Source organism: Sinocyclocheilus grahami, unplaced genomic scaffold (assembly GCF_001515645.1).
Source record: "Sinocyclocheilus grahami isolate Dianchi unplaced genomic scaffold, SAMN03320097.WGS_v1.1 scaffold1157.1, whole genome shotgun sequence".
Lineage (NCBI taxonomy): Eukaryota > Metazoa > Chordata > Actinopteri > Cypriniformes > Cyprinidae > Sinocyclocheilus > Sinocyclocheilus grahami.
The window spans coordinates 543,946-557,754 of NW_015506336.1; the positions used below are offsets into that span (position 1 = coordinate 543,946).

Sequence of the window (13,809 nt, forward strand, 5' to 3'; positions counted from 1 at the left end):
ACGCTTGTGTTGGCAATGAGGGGTTACTTGGAAGGTCTTCAAGGCCAAAGTTCACATACACACAGAGGACCTCCAGAAGTGTCCCTGAACTACGGGAACACTGACTGAGGCTGATACAACCCGAACCAGAATACAAGTCTCTTGACATCTCCGGCTCGGCTGGGCCATATCTAATAGACATGTAGGTTAGGGATGTACGAGCCAGGCATTGGGAAACAGTACATCTCCAAAACACGGATTCCTCTCGTCCCCGGGGGAACAGGAGAGAGAAGACGAGGGATAAATAATGGATGTCGTTCCTGTGGAGACGAAGGACGCAGTAGAGGTACACAAAATAGGAACACCAGCAGTAACCCCTTGAACCGACGCTAACGTCCTACCAGTGCCCCATCCGTGACAACTTTATATGATTCTGGAGCACATTATAGAGACAACACAACATGCTTGCATTCATAATCATATGCAAGATATTGGTAAAGCATTACAACATAATTTTTTTTGCTAAATATTGACTTTGAAAAGTTTTTACTACTACTACAAAAAAAAAAAAATAATAAATAGTTGGTCATAAAAATTTCTTTAAATTACAAAAAGTCTCATTCACGATGTGTGTACACAAATTTCTATCCAAAACTGTTATTTTGCCTATATTATTATTGTTATTATTATTTTAAAGTAAGTAATACTTTAATTCAGCAAGGATATTTATTTCTATTCAAGAATTTAAAAAAAATCCACAGTAACTACAAGAGCAGCAGCACAATTGTTTTCAACATTGATAATAAAAATAAGTTTCTTGAGCAGCAAATAAGCATATTTAATGATTTCTGAAGAATGGTATGACACTGAAGACTGGAGCAATGACTGCTGAAAATTCAGCTTTGCTAACCCAGGAATAAATTACAATTGACAAATAATTTTTTTATTATTTATTATTACACTCAGGCTGTAAGCCGTTATATGAAAATATTTTGGCCATATAATATGATAATTACTAACTTCAGGCATGTGCTCCCTTAAAAAATAATAATAAAAAAAAGATACAGAAATTCAAAAATTTACACAAAATTTCAGTTAATTTTCAGAAGCAAAATAAAATATGCAAGCAAGAAAACTTGTGTGCTATAATTCATGGAAACCCAATGGGCCTTATTCATGAAACATGAACAGAACCAATTTCTGTATAAACTGCACGTAAAACTGTTGCATGAATGGATGCACGAATGATTTACACAGTTCTGCTAGTGTTTCATGAATAAGGCTCAATGTGTTGTGCCAGATTTCATCAACACAGAACATTTCTATCATAACTATAAAGGCCACCCTTTTATTTTTCAGCATTATTTTCCAGCTAACATACCCAAGACTTAAACGTTACTGCCTAGAAAATCAATTCACGATAAATGCAACAAGAGGCAGAACTGCGTGTTGCAAAACAAGGTAAAGCACAGGCCTAGTGTCAATGGATGTTTTGTTTTTCTCTTGTTAGGTCATAGCGTACATGTATGAAAGCAATGGCGATCTTGAGCGCTCAATAAACTCATGCCATCTCCACAAGGATCTGACACTTAAAGTTCTGCAGGCACTTAAGAAAAGAATAAATGGAGAGATGGAAAGAGCAAGAAAAGAAAAGAAAAACACCTCCCACAAGCTGCTGCGTCTGAATGTTTGACGAAGTGCTCTCCCTTTCTCTCGCGCCCGAACCGTTTTACAAAAAAAGCAACAATAAGAAATGTGAGCGAAAAAAAAAGTGTTAGGAGAAGGATTCTAGTCATTTACAAAAATAAGTGGTGCTTTAGAGAAAGGCTGAGCGCACTGGGCTTTTTGTCCACTTGCTCTTTTCCCCTTGGGGCTGGGGCCCTAAGCCGGGTCCGCTCAGGCCTGAATGAAATCTTTGGAAGCTTCTTAAGCTCTGAATGTGGGTTTTGTTCTAGCTATTCCTCCGCTTGGCTGACAGAAAATAGGTAACTGGATTAGGCCTCAAATTCAGAGTAAAGTGAACTCCCAAAAAAACTTTGTATGCCACCCCCACTATTTCGGCCCCCCGGTTCTCATGTCCACCCCTCTTCTTCGGCGTCAGCAGACGTGGGCCGCTGGGGCTGTGATCTGTAAGATCGCAGGGAGATTAGGCAGGCCTGGGGGCTCGCAGCCCAAAGGGGGGCTAAAAAGTAAGAGTGCTAAAGGCAGTTAAGGGCTCCTTAATGGGGGTAAGGAAGTGTATTAATCAACTCAACGCTACCAAAGCCCGAAGCTGCAGGGCCCGGCCGGAGCGACATGCAGGTGGTCTAGTGCTCTACGGGGAGTCAAGGAGGGGAGGAGAGGAGGTTCAGTTGCGTACAATGCCACTATAAAAGATTAAAAACTTTGGGAGAATGGGACTCGCTGTGACCCGCCTCCTACTTTAGGAGCTGAGAGGATGGGTGGAGAGGAGGAGAAAACACACACAAATACACACACACACACACACGCACGCTAATGTACCTGGACATCAGTGCGGTTACAAATTTATAAAAAATGTGTGAAAAAGATTTGAGTAGACTCATATACCAAAATCTGATTGAATGCAAAATATTACGTACTACCAAATAATGTGTGTGCTAAAATGAAGTCATGGAGGACTTGTAAATCGGTGCGTATGATTCCTACATCTTTGTACACGTTTGTCAGAACATGGTATCTTACTGAAAGAACGCCAATGAATATAGATCAGTAATTCATAACAGGAGGTACTTAAGTTTTGTATTTAAGTAAATACGAAAAAAAAACATCTAACAAATAATAATAATAAAAATAATAAATAAATAAATCAAAATTAAGGCTACCTAAAGATTAACATAAGCAATCTAACAAATAAACAACCTTTTTTTCTTTTTGTAATTATTGACCTGACACATTTTAAGTTACTTTTTTAAATAAATAAAAATTGGTTAACCCTTTACAATAAGGTTCCATTTGTTAACATTAGTTAACTACACTACACTTCTAAAGCATTTATTAATCTAATGTTAACTAGTGTCAATAAAAATAGATTAATAAATACTGTAACAAATGTAATGCTTATTGTTAATGCTAATGTTAATGCATCAATTAGCATTAACTAATGCACCCTTATTGGAAAGTGCTACCAAAAAATATTGTAGTGAGTTTGTGTTGTCACTAGGAAACAACATTAATACGTTTTAAAACATACGAAAAAAAAGTGTGGTTAAATTTCTGGATAACTGAATTAAAATGAACCAATGATCTGTTAATTTTTTATAATTATATTATAATATATTATATTAGTTTTTAATATTATATTAGTTTTTTCTGTTGAAAATGTGTGTACTTGCTAATGAAAAACTTGCCAACGCTATGCTAAACGCCTTCCAGAGCATTGCTATGGGGTTGCTAATGTGTTCTGAGTGGTTTTAGGGGTTTGTTTGATTGCTAGCCAATTTCTAAAGAGCCCACCATTGAGTTTTTAATCACACTGTGCCTAGAAAGGTCTTGGGTCTACCTAAGTTTAACATTTAGGGTTAGGAGATTAGAAGAAGGGGGAAAAAAATATTTGCAAGACTAATAGCAATGTTTGCCTTAACAAGCACAACTAATAATGTTTGTAAATGTTACGAAACTATTTCCAATGTTATGAAAGTCTTTCCACAGTATGTTTTTTTATGCAACTATAATCACTTAAGTACCAGTACACATAAACCATTAACAATCATAGAGGATCTTAAAGTATACAACGAAAATTAAATCAGAGTGCTGAATCATTACATTTCAGCCACTGACAATGTGCTGCAGGATATTAGTTATATAAAAACTAAACAAGCCAACGACACACATAAACGAAAGCTTGAAATCATCTCAACAGAGTCTCTTTAATATTTTCCTGTGGTGGTTCAAAACAAAACGGCTTTTCCAATTTGCATGCATTTCCATTTGGCAATTCTCCCTACAGGAATTCACAAGCACACATACAGTATAAGTCAGAGACACACAGTCATCAGCGCACGTCCTTGTGCCACTGCAGCTCGCTCCAGTCTGAAGCTGCATAATGCAGAAGAGTGGAAAGAGTGCAGAATACTGCAAGGCCATCCGGCAGAGCTGGACTAACAATCTCATACCAATAGACTTGCAATGTGCCAAAAGTTCAGGAGGAGAGCGAGAGATGCTAAGTCATCTCATTATATGAATCCCAAACTATCCCAGCTGAAATATTTATTAAGACATTAATATGGCTTCTTCCCTTCCATCTCTTCAGGGTGATGCGGCTCTTCTCGGAGACATACACACAGTCCTTCTCGATCTCATACTCATAAACACACATTGCTGTATGTGCGCATGAAGATGTCAGCAGCGCCAGGCTCTTATAGATATTGACAGTGAGTTTTTTCCATTATACACAGCAGCCTGGAGAGCAACTTCCTTTATTCACCACACCAACACTGATGAAACGCCTCAGAAACGGACGACGTGTTGAAATCTCAGATTCACACTCACTGATGGCTATTTCATAGATTTTTTTTTCTCTTACTGAGCGTGTGTGTGTGTGTTAAAAAACAACTTCATCTGGGCAACACCACAGAATTCTGTCCTCAATGAGAATTTATTAAGGAAGGATAGATGCCAGAGTTAGTTTACGGCGATAAAAAGAGGGTAATTAAGAGAATTTGTTTACAAAAAGAGGGGAAGTGAGAGGTATGAGGGTTTTAAAGCTGACTTGATGCTAATAGTGCAGATAATTATACCTCAGTGTGCTTTGTGTGTGTGTGTGTGAAGTTAGTCTCAGAAGTGTGTTGACAGCTCACACACCGCTTCTGAGTCAACGACGGTAAATGACAGCACAAGAAGTGTGACGATATGTGACGTGGCCGTCAAATGGTGATAAGACAAAGCGCTAACTTTTGGAAGACAAATTGTATGTATTTCCAATTGATGCTTCCTCGTTTCATCCGGTTGCCTCATGGTTTTGCATTAGAAATTATTATTCTTTTTTTTTTTAAGAATGCATTATTTGTGCATGGAGTGCATAATGTATACACAAAAATGTGTGTGTTTGAGAGACTGTGTATTGTATAATCTGTAAATACTGTAATAAATAAAAAAGTTTGACTAACCTAAGCTGTCTGTTGAAGATCCTATTCAATTTCTGTTAGCTTTAAGATCATTTGTATGCTTTGTACTCTTAAAGTCAACATGAAATGAAAATTCATGCTATCTATTTTCTAAATGCATGTTAATGATCTTATTGTGAATGAAACATCTATGCATTTTTAGGACTTCACAATTTTGAATTAAAATATCTTCCTGTGAAAATGACATACTTCTGTCTGTTGACCTATGCCAGAATTTTCCAATAATTTAGTCCACTTAAATCCTAGCCTCCATTTTTGACAGCAACGGACACATCTCAAAATCGACTGTATATAAACATGGATTTAAAAAAAAAAAGCACCTTACTTTTTTTTTTCTTTCAAAAAAACTAAACTACTATTTATGTTTCATCAAGACTTAATTAATATTTAGCAGATATTTGCGTTTAAAATTTACTGTGTTTCTTTACTGGAAAAACAGAGCAAATTTATTGATGACTCATCCAGCATTGCACAGATTTTTGTCCAATCAGATGCTCTCTAGAATTAAAATGTCCCTCCCCCTAATGGTTCATATCTGTGATGTAATTAATGTTAAGAAAGAAAGAAAGAGAAGGGACAAGCTAAGTGCATCAAGGAATAAAAACTGTGCTTATCAAGCTGGGTTTTTACAAACAGAGAAAGCAAGATGAAAAATCTGGATGGTGTCCAAACTCTCCACAGCCTCCTGACCACACATGTGTGGCCCACTCACTCAGCTGCCTAAAACCCCCTCTCACCCTCTATTTCACCCCATATTCTTTTCTCTCTCTCCTACCCATCATCCTCCCTCAGCCACTCACTCGTATCGGGATGTGCTCCATCTCTCTTTCCTTCTGTGGGTTGCGATACTTCTCATAAAAGTCCTTCTTTTTCTTGTTCTCCCGCTCTTCCTTCCTCTCTCTCTTTTCAGCCGGCTCATCAGAGGCATCCGGGGACGGTTTGTTGGCTGGATCCGGAACCTTCTCCACCTCTAGAGAGTTCTCGTTGGGGTTCAGCACAATCACCCCGTAGCCCTCCTGAGAGACAAAACACATACAAATGAATAAACAAATAAACAGGCTCCAATGCTCTTTCTGATTGTACTTGAGTTGCCAAAACAAACCGGCCTTTCATAATAAAGCAAGGTGTCCGGGGAGAGGCATGTATGCCAGCGCTGTGAGTCACGGCATTGTGTGGCGTGCAGTAGAGGAGTGAACTGTTGGGAGAGGGATTAGAGCGGCTCTCGATGCGAACGGAGGTCAGTGTTGCTTTCATGTGTGCTCAAATTCAGCTTCAGCTTCAGTTAGCGCGCTGACATTCAGCGTAAAGAGAAATACTGCTACTGAAGAAATCCAGCTTTCCTAATTTATTGTGGAATATTCAGGCTTACATGATGAGTTCTGCTATATTTTAAACTGTACGTATTATTTTAAGGTGTTTTTTTTTAAGTCAAAATGATCATATTTTAGATGCATGCCTGATTTTAATTCATCAAAAAACAATTACAAATGACTGTAAAATTTAATATAAAAAATATGTAATTTCGCTGTAGTTTTTAATCAAATAAAACCAAAGAAACCAAAAACACAAAGCAAAAAATAATACAATTAAATAAATTAATTCAAACAATACACAACAAAAGCAAAGGAACACATTTAAAGCCTTTAATACTTAATGGCATCAGTGTCTCGGTGGTCTTTTTGGACAGCAATCGGATATGAAACAGTCTGATGCTTATTCTGCTGCCCAGCTCTAAGTAAACGCACAATACACAGCCAAACTCCCGCAGAAGAAAATCAGCAAATCAAAGTGAATTCTGATCCCTGCATATTCTAAAAATATGACCAGTGTTTACAAATCTAACTTCAGTGAAAGTAAGAGGGGGGGAAATGTTACTACATCTAAATTATAATTACTATTTAAAATAAATAAAAAACTTTTAGAAATTAAATACAATTATTTAAAAGTAGAATTATTTCAATGATCTAAAAACTAAAATTGTGCTAAAATATAAATGGCATTTAATCACAAATTATTCATATTAAAAAGGTATCTAATCAACAATTCTGAAGCAATAAAACAAGTTTTCTACATATGACAAATTATTTTTTTTCCACCAACATACAAGCTTCAAACTATTTGCATAGCTGCAGCAACAACGAGACAAAGGTGTAATTTTCAAAACAGCTAATTAAAAATTAAACTTCTGTCAATAGCAAACAATTATAATTATTTCACATGATGGACTGCAAAGCAAGCATTTTCACGTCTAATCAATACAAATAAGCTAACACCAGCATTTTACTAATACAACTAATAAGAACTAAAAACACTAACAAGATTATTATGTGCTCATTTACCGTTTTAAATACATTTTAAAATCAGAATTTCATTTACAGTCAATTTAAAATGCATGCATATTAAACATTTAACACAAAATCAATGAGATCATTAAATTATAAAACTGTAGCAAATTTAATAAATTTTTGTTGAACTGAGTCAGTTTCTGATTAAATAAATGTCATGTTCTTTGAAATCCAGTCAGACAGCCTGTGGTGTGTAAAAGTAGAAGGAGGCGTTTATCAGAGTTAGTCTAAACTGACCAGACGTGGGGTTGAAATTTGTAGTTAGTTGTTCCTGTCTGGCAGGCTGGTGTCATATAAGTGATGTTGGCCAGTATTTACTGTGGTGTTGTGGTTAAACTGTGTGGTGAGAGAGGCTGAGTGGAGCTCGGTGCCACTGCCCACTGGTGGCAGGTTGGATAAATGACCGAGGAAAAGAAACGGTGCTTGATAAAAACCAACAAACTCTCTGTTGGCAAATGTATCTTTTGTTTTGCAATAATAATGTCTTGAAAGCAGGGTTTATGGAATCATTTGCATAAAGGGACTAAACCGAGCTTAGTTTTGAACTTAGGTTCATGCAATACAACTGGGATCATATTTACCAGATCAATAAAACATCTTTACAGCAATATATTGTAATTTCAGCATTCTTCACAGTTATTAGGTAATCTAAATTGTTCATTTACACCAAAGTTGTCAAAAAGTCAAATAATAGTAGTTGACAAGCAAATCAAAGTGCTTAGACAGTTTTTTCACATTTTTCAAAAGTATAAAGCTAATAATGAAAAAAAATCAATTATCTAAAAAGTTTGAATCGAGTGTACATTAATTGCACAATTCAAGCTAAATTTATTTTAAAAAACTGGAAGAGAAAACAAAAAATAAACAAATAATAATGATAAGAAGAAGCAGATGATGATGACCGTTACTATTATTATTATTATTATAAATAAGTGGAATATCTATAGTAATATAACAATGTTTCAATAATTGGAATAGAAAAATAAAATAAAACATTTCATATCAAATAATCAAAAACGATGATACATATATATAAAAAATATTAATACAACATGATAATTTATAGTCTTATGGTTCCATTAATTACTGACAAAAATAAAGCACTCATGACCAGGTTTCTCTGTTTTTATATTCAGCATTCAAACTTCACAATGTTGTGTGCCTTATTATTTGAAAGACTCTAGAGCCTCTCTTTCTCCGTTACGACGCATTTGCCGTATCCCGGACTCTTCCCATGCCCTCCTGCCCTGGCAGGCACCTCCTCGAGGGGCAAGTGGCGACAGGGTCTGGCCCCTGGGCCAGCGGTCAGCGCAGGTCACCGCAGCCCCTCACTGGAGCTCAGACCCCCATAACCCGCCGCTGGACTGCCTCTTTAGTGCTCTTTTGTCTGGCTGTCTCAAACCGGCCGACTTCTTGCACATAACACAACAATGACTTGATCTCTCCGAGCTGTGACTGACACCGCTGTGACATTCTGGAAAATTCTCCGGGTTTTATTTTTGTGTGTGTGCGTGTCAGTGTTGTTTTAATTATATGACAAAACAGCTCACCTTTAAAGAACCCGGTTTAAGATGGGGTGAGGGAACGCATAGAGCTTGAGATTAAAGAAACGAGAGCATTTCTACGCTGCCAAACAAACGCTACAAAAGATCCATCACCATGAAAACCTTCTGCCACAGCGTATTTGCACATTTACTGATACAAACACAAAATCGGACTGTTCGGTTTGATCCGGTTAGATGCGTAATTGATAAGTACAGCAATGATGCCGTGTCCCCCAAATCCCCCCTTCTCAAATAAACTCTATTTTGGCTGAAATGAGATGCCGCTAATAATCCTACACCTCTGATGGACAGCCCAGTGTTTTATCTATTTGTGGCCCTTTGTTTGGCTTTGAAGTGAGTGTGTCTCTCTTTTTTGTCTCTTTTCGGTCTCTGATGAACTAAAGCCTGGATTGCTTTTGGCCCGGCGGTGAGAACAACACTTGACGGATACAAAGCACGCTTGATAGCAGTCAGGAGTGTACGTGTTTGTGCGTGTGTGAGATAAAAACGGCACGTAGTATGTGCTATATGGAGTCAACGTATAACTGGGAACACCAACACGTTTTTATGTCCTACAACGAGAGCATGTTAACGTGGTAAAAATGTGTGCATGTGCGATCAAAGTGGGAGGTGGTGTTAAAAGCGACGGAGAGACACTCCATTACAGCATGGCCTTGGCCTGGTCCCCTGTGTGTGTGCGTCCTGTTCTCTGATTGGTTGCTGACTGTGGAAATGCCCATGGCTGAGGAGTCTAGCCAATCGGAGAGGAAGATGCATCAAGGACGGCGCGTGATGATTGGCGGAGGGAACAGATGATGTGAGGAGGGTCGGCACATATTTACACTCACACAAAAAACTCAAACAGAGATGCGAATTGAAAAAAAAAAAAAGATTTGATTACAAAAACTAAAAAAATTACACCCTTAAGCATATCGAGCAAATGTAATAACAATAATAACATTTGCATAACCCTTACGAAGACAGAAGCGCAGCAACACACGAGACAAACTGACTGACCTCCCTCCCACATACTGCGAGGGAATCGGTGAGCGGCACTAGCGTGGGTCCCTATTACAGTCTTTCATTACAGGTCGGTGTGGTGTGCCCCCTCTAGGTGAATGTAAATCCAGGATACAGTATTATAAACCCGAGCCCTGTGAGGCTGAGATTGAGGCCTGCCTTTCAAGGCCACCTCTACTCTCCGCCCCACAGTTCTGGGTGACCTTGTCTGTCAGCGGCACTACATGGGCTTCTTTTCTACCATGCGAGAGGCCATTATCCTTTTCTGCGAGATACCACACACAAACCTCCTCTCTCTTTTTTTCTCTCCGTGAGATTAAGACCGCTTTCAGTTCCTTCTGCTCCTTTATACAAATATACCCGGTCCTGATTGGATGAGATGACACATGCACACACTCAGCGCTAGAGCTGGGCAGAAAGCTGGTATATACCGTATACTGTCAGCGGGTTGAGATTTTGCTGTACTGTTTATACAGTGGTACATATTTGCACAGCAAAGACAAACTTTACATTATTTGATTACAAAATGTGACGTGCCCCAAACAAGTTGAGCTGAGGAAGAACTTGTATAGGGGTGTTGTATGACTTAACCAAAGAGTTTAGTCATTTACTGTTGCCAACCAATTATGCAACTAGTCATATTAATACAGAAACTGATGTGTAATCACAAGATATGCATATATCGGAAGTTTTACTGTGAACTTTTTTTTCTTTCTAATTTGGGATGCAATGGTATTAAATTTCCGGCCAGTGCAAAAAAGTTGATAATTTTCTTAGAATACATTACACCTGCTGAATACACTGACTAGCTTGTAGTATCTTTGGAATAAAGAGCTTTTAGAATGTTAAAAACCTATGGGAAAAAACAACCCATAAATAAATATATATATATATAAATAAATAAATCAATATTTAACACCGTATACCCACCCCCACAAAAGCAGGATAGTGATCTCACACAGCTCTGGACACATCTATGTGTAGACATTCATCCACATTTGAACAGAGTGGACAGTGAAATCCTGTAAATACAGAGTGATAAGGAAGAAACAAAATAGCAACACAACTGTAGCTGTATAACTTTACAACAGCAACACTGCTTTAACAAAAAAGCAAAACAGCAAGACTTATTTGACATCAAAACTAAAATTTAAAAAATGCTGTCTATTCGCTCTCGTGGTACTTGTGTTTTATTAGGAGACACACAACAGTTCTTCTGTGGCTTTATAGCTAATATTTTCACGTACGCAATTTAGCAAAATCAGACAATATTGTGTCTAATATAAACCACGATATTAACTTCTTATTATTGAATTGTTGTAAAGAAATATCGCATTTGCAACTGGTCAGTGTTCAAAAAATGCTGGGAAATCACTTCATGTAGCCCTACAAGAGTGATTACAGATAAACTGTCTGAAAAAAAGAAAGTCATGTTTTAGAGAGAAAAAAAATCACCCACTGACTTTCAAAGCTGCTACACAGTAACGGCTTTCTACTTCGAGAACCTTGATAGAAATTTAGTGGAGTGAAAAGTACAATATTTGTCTCTCAAATGTAGTGAAGTTAAAGTCATAAGTTCCCAGAAAAAAATAATACTCAAGTAAAGTACAGATACTCAAAAAGTGTACTTAAGTACAATACTCAAGTAAATGTACTTAGTTACTGTCCGCCTCTGTTTACTAAACATGACTAAGCATTCATAAATGATTAATAAGTGATATGTTTTTATCTATGTTTTGTAGATTAAGTTATAAATAATTTACAAGTGATTAGATGATGATTACAGTTTTTCTCGATTGCTAACACACTATAACTGATTCGTTTGGCATGATTTTCCAAACCATTCATACAGTTCCTGAAACAAAGACACGATTCTCAAAACTTTTAACACATTTCACCTGTTTTCACACGCGCTCCAATTTGCTCAGTGTTTTCAGCTAAACTCTACACAAGAACGGCATCATTCTGCACAGGTTTAACCATGTTCTCATTCAGAAAACACAAACACACAATATAATTAACTCAAGAATCACAAAATGAACTCAAACAGCACACATTTATCCATGTGTGAACATTCAGTAGCAAAACTGATGACACAGCAGTCAGAATCTCAGGATGATATGAAATATATATATATATATATATATATATACTGTATATACACACACACACACACATATAACACATATAATAACATTACAATGTACAGTATGAAAAAATGGATATTCATTTTAATATTTGCTAAACTGTTAGTTAATAATGGTAAATTTTATGTAAAAACTGTGGAAACTAAATATTAATTAATGATAAATAATTCCACTTATTAAAAAGAATGAGAATGAGAAGAAGAAGAAGAATATCCAATTATGATAAATAGCAATAAAATATCCAATTATGATAATGATATCATTAAAAAAAAATCCAATCACCAAAATCTTGTGCATTCCATTTCATAATATTAGTCATATAGTTTTATGGCTAGCTTTTTAACTGATTTCAGATTTGTTATTATTACAATAATATATTTTGGCTTGAGAACCTCTATTTTTAAACACAAAGAGAAATAATCAAATCAAATAAAAAATTGTTCATGCGTTCAATTTAATTCACATACACATATTATATAAAATGACTCATATGCATACTTCCCACCGTTACACAGCAGGAATCAGTAAAGACCTACAGAATGTCATCATGTGTTACATTATTTGGATGGACTTTCAGGGCCTCGTAAATGTCTATTAAATGACTGTGAAGCATAAGAGGAGATTTTAAATCTCCATCCAAATCTTCCATACAGTAAATTACAGCGTGTGCAAGTGGGGAAGAGGAAAGACATAAGCCAGGCTTTGAGCGCCACAGCTGACTGAGACGCATGTCTGTGATTAAGCTGTCCCGCTGTTTACAACACTGTAGTTACAGCTCGGGGCTTTGGCTTTATCAAAGAGATGTTGGGAAACCTCGCTCATGATCGAAGACACACGCACACACATATACAAACACACACATCTGCTTTCAGTGAGCTGTGCAACCCCTTGAGGGCAAGAGAGACAGGGAAAGAAAGAGGGAAAAGAGAGAGAGACTAAACGAAACAGTGAGTGAGCGAGGGAGAGAGAAAGATGGCAAGCAGGGGTGGTGTAGCATTAATCATGGTGCAGGTGGAATTTGTCAGAGCTATCGATTGTGTAAGTAAATGTTACAGAAATCATTTGTCAACTTTTTACAGGAGGGCAACGTGTCAATCGCTCAGAAGGAAGTGACTCTGGCAGAAGGGAAACACCGTTAACCACTATAGAAACAATGCTGACCTACAAACAGACTAAATACTAAATACCTACAATACTGACAAATACACAACCTTTGACTGTATTGATCTGCTAAGGAATTAAGGGATAAGAAATATATATATATATATGAGCAATATCACTCGAGTACGAGAGCGATACCGGCTCTATATCAGCACGGCTGTGATTAGGCCGCTGATATAGAGCCGTTATCGCTCGAGTACGAGGGTGATATTGCATTTATACAACAGTTCAACAGAACATGTGTGTAATTAAAAAAGAAACAACGGAGTGCCTAATAAAACCCTCTTTTGTGCGGAACTACTTCCTTCCGCCACGGATTCAAAGCTCACGTTGACAGTTAAACATACGTCACTTTTAGAATTCGTATCAAGGGCATGTGCTGCTTCAGTCAGGTTATTAGTGAGAAATAATGAGGTTATAAGAGAGAAACAATGTGGCAAGACGTGCATCCAAATGAGAGAGAGACCGC

The 13,809-nt window shown here is 37.1% G+C and overlaps 1 protein-coding gene across 2 annotated transcripts in view; it reads right to left on the reverse strand.

The window, feature by feature from the left end:
* Positions 1–13,809, reverse strand: part of LOC107567417 (protein FAM172A) — a 162,980-nt gene that overhangs the window by 96,568 nt on the left and 52,603 nt on the right. For both annotated transcript variants that reach the window (XM_016253091.1, XM_016253092.1), the window contains exon 3: positions 5,924–6,139. In XM_016253091.1, coding sequence (XP_016108577.1) covers positions 5,924–6,139 — 216 coding nt within the window. The remainder of the gene's footprint in view (positions 1–5,923; positions 6,140–13,809) is intronic.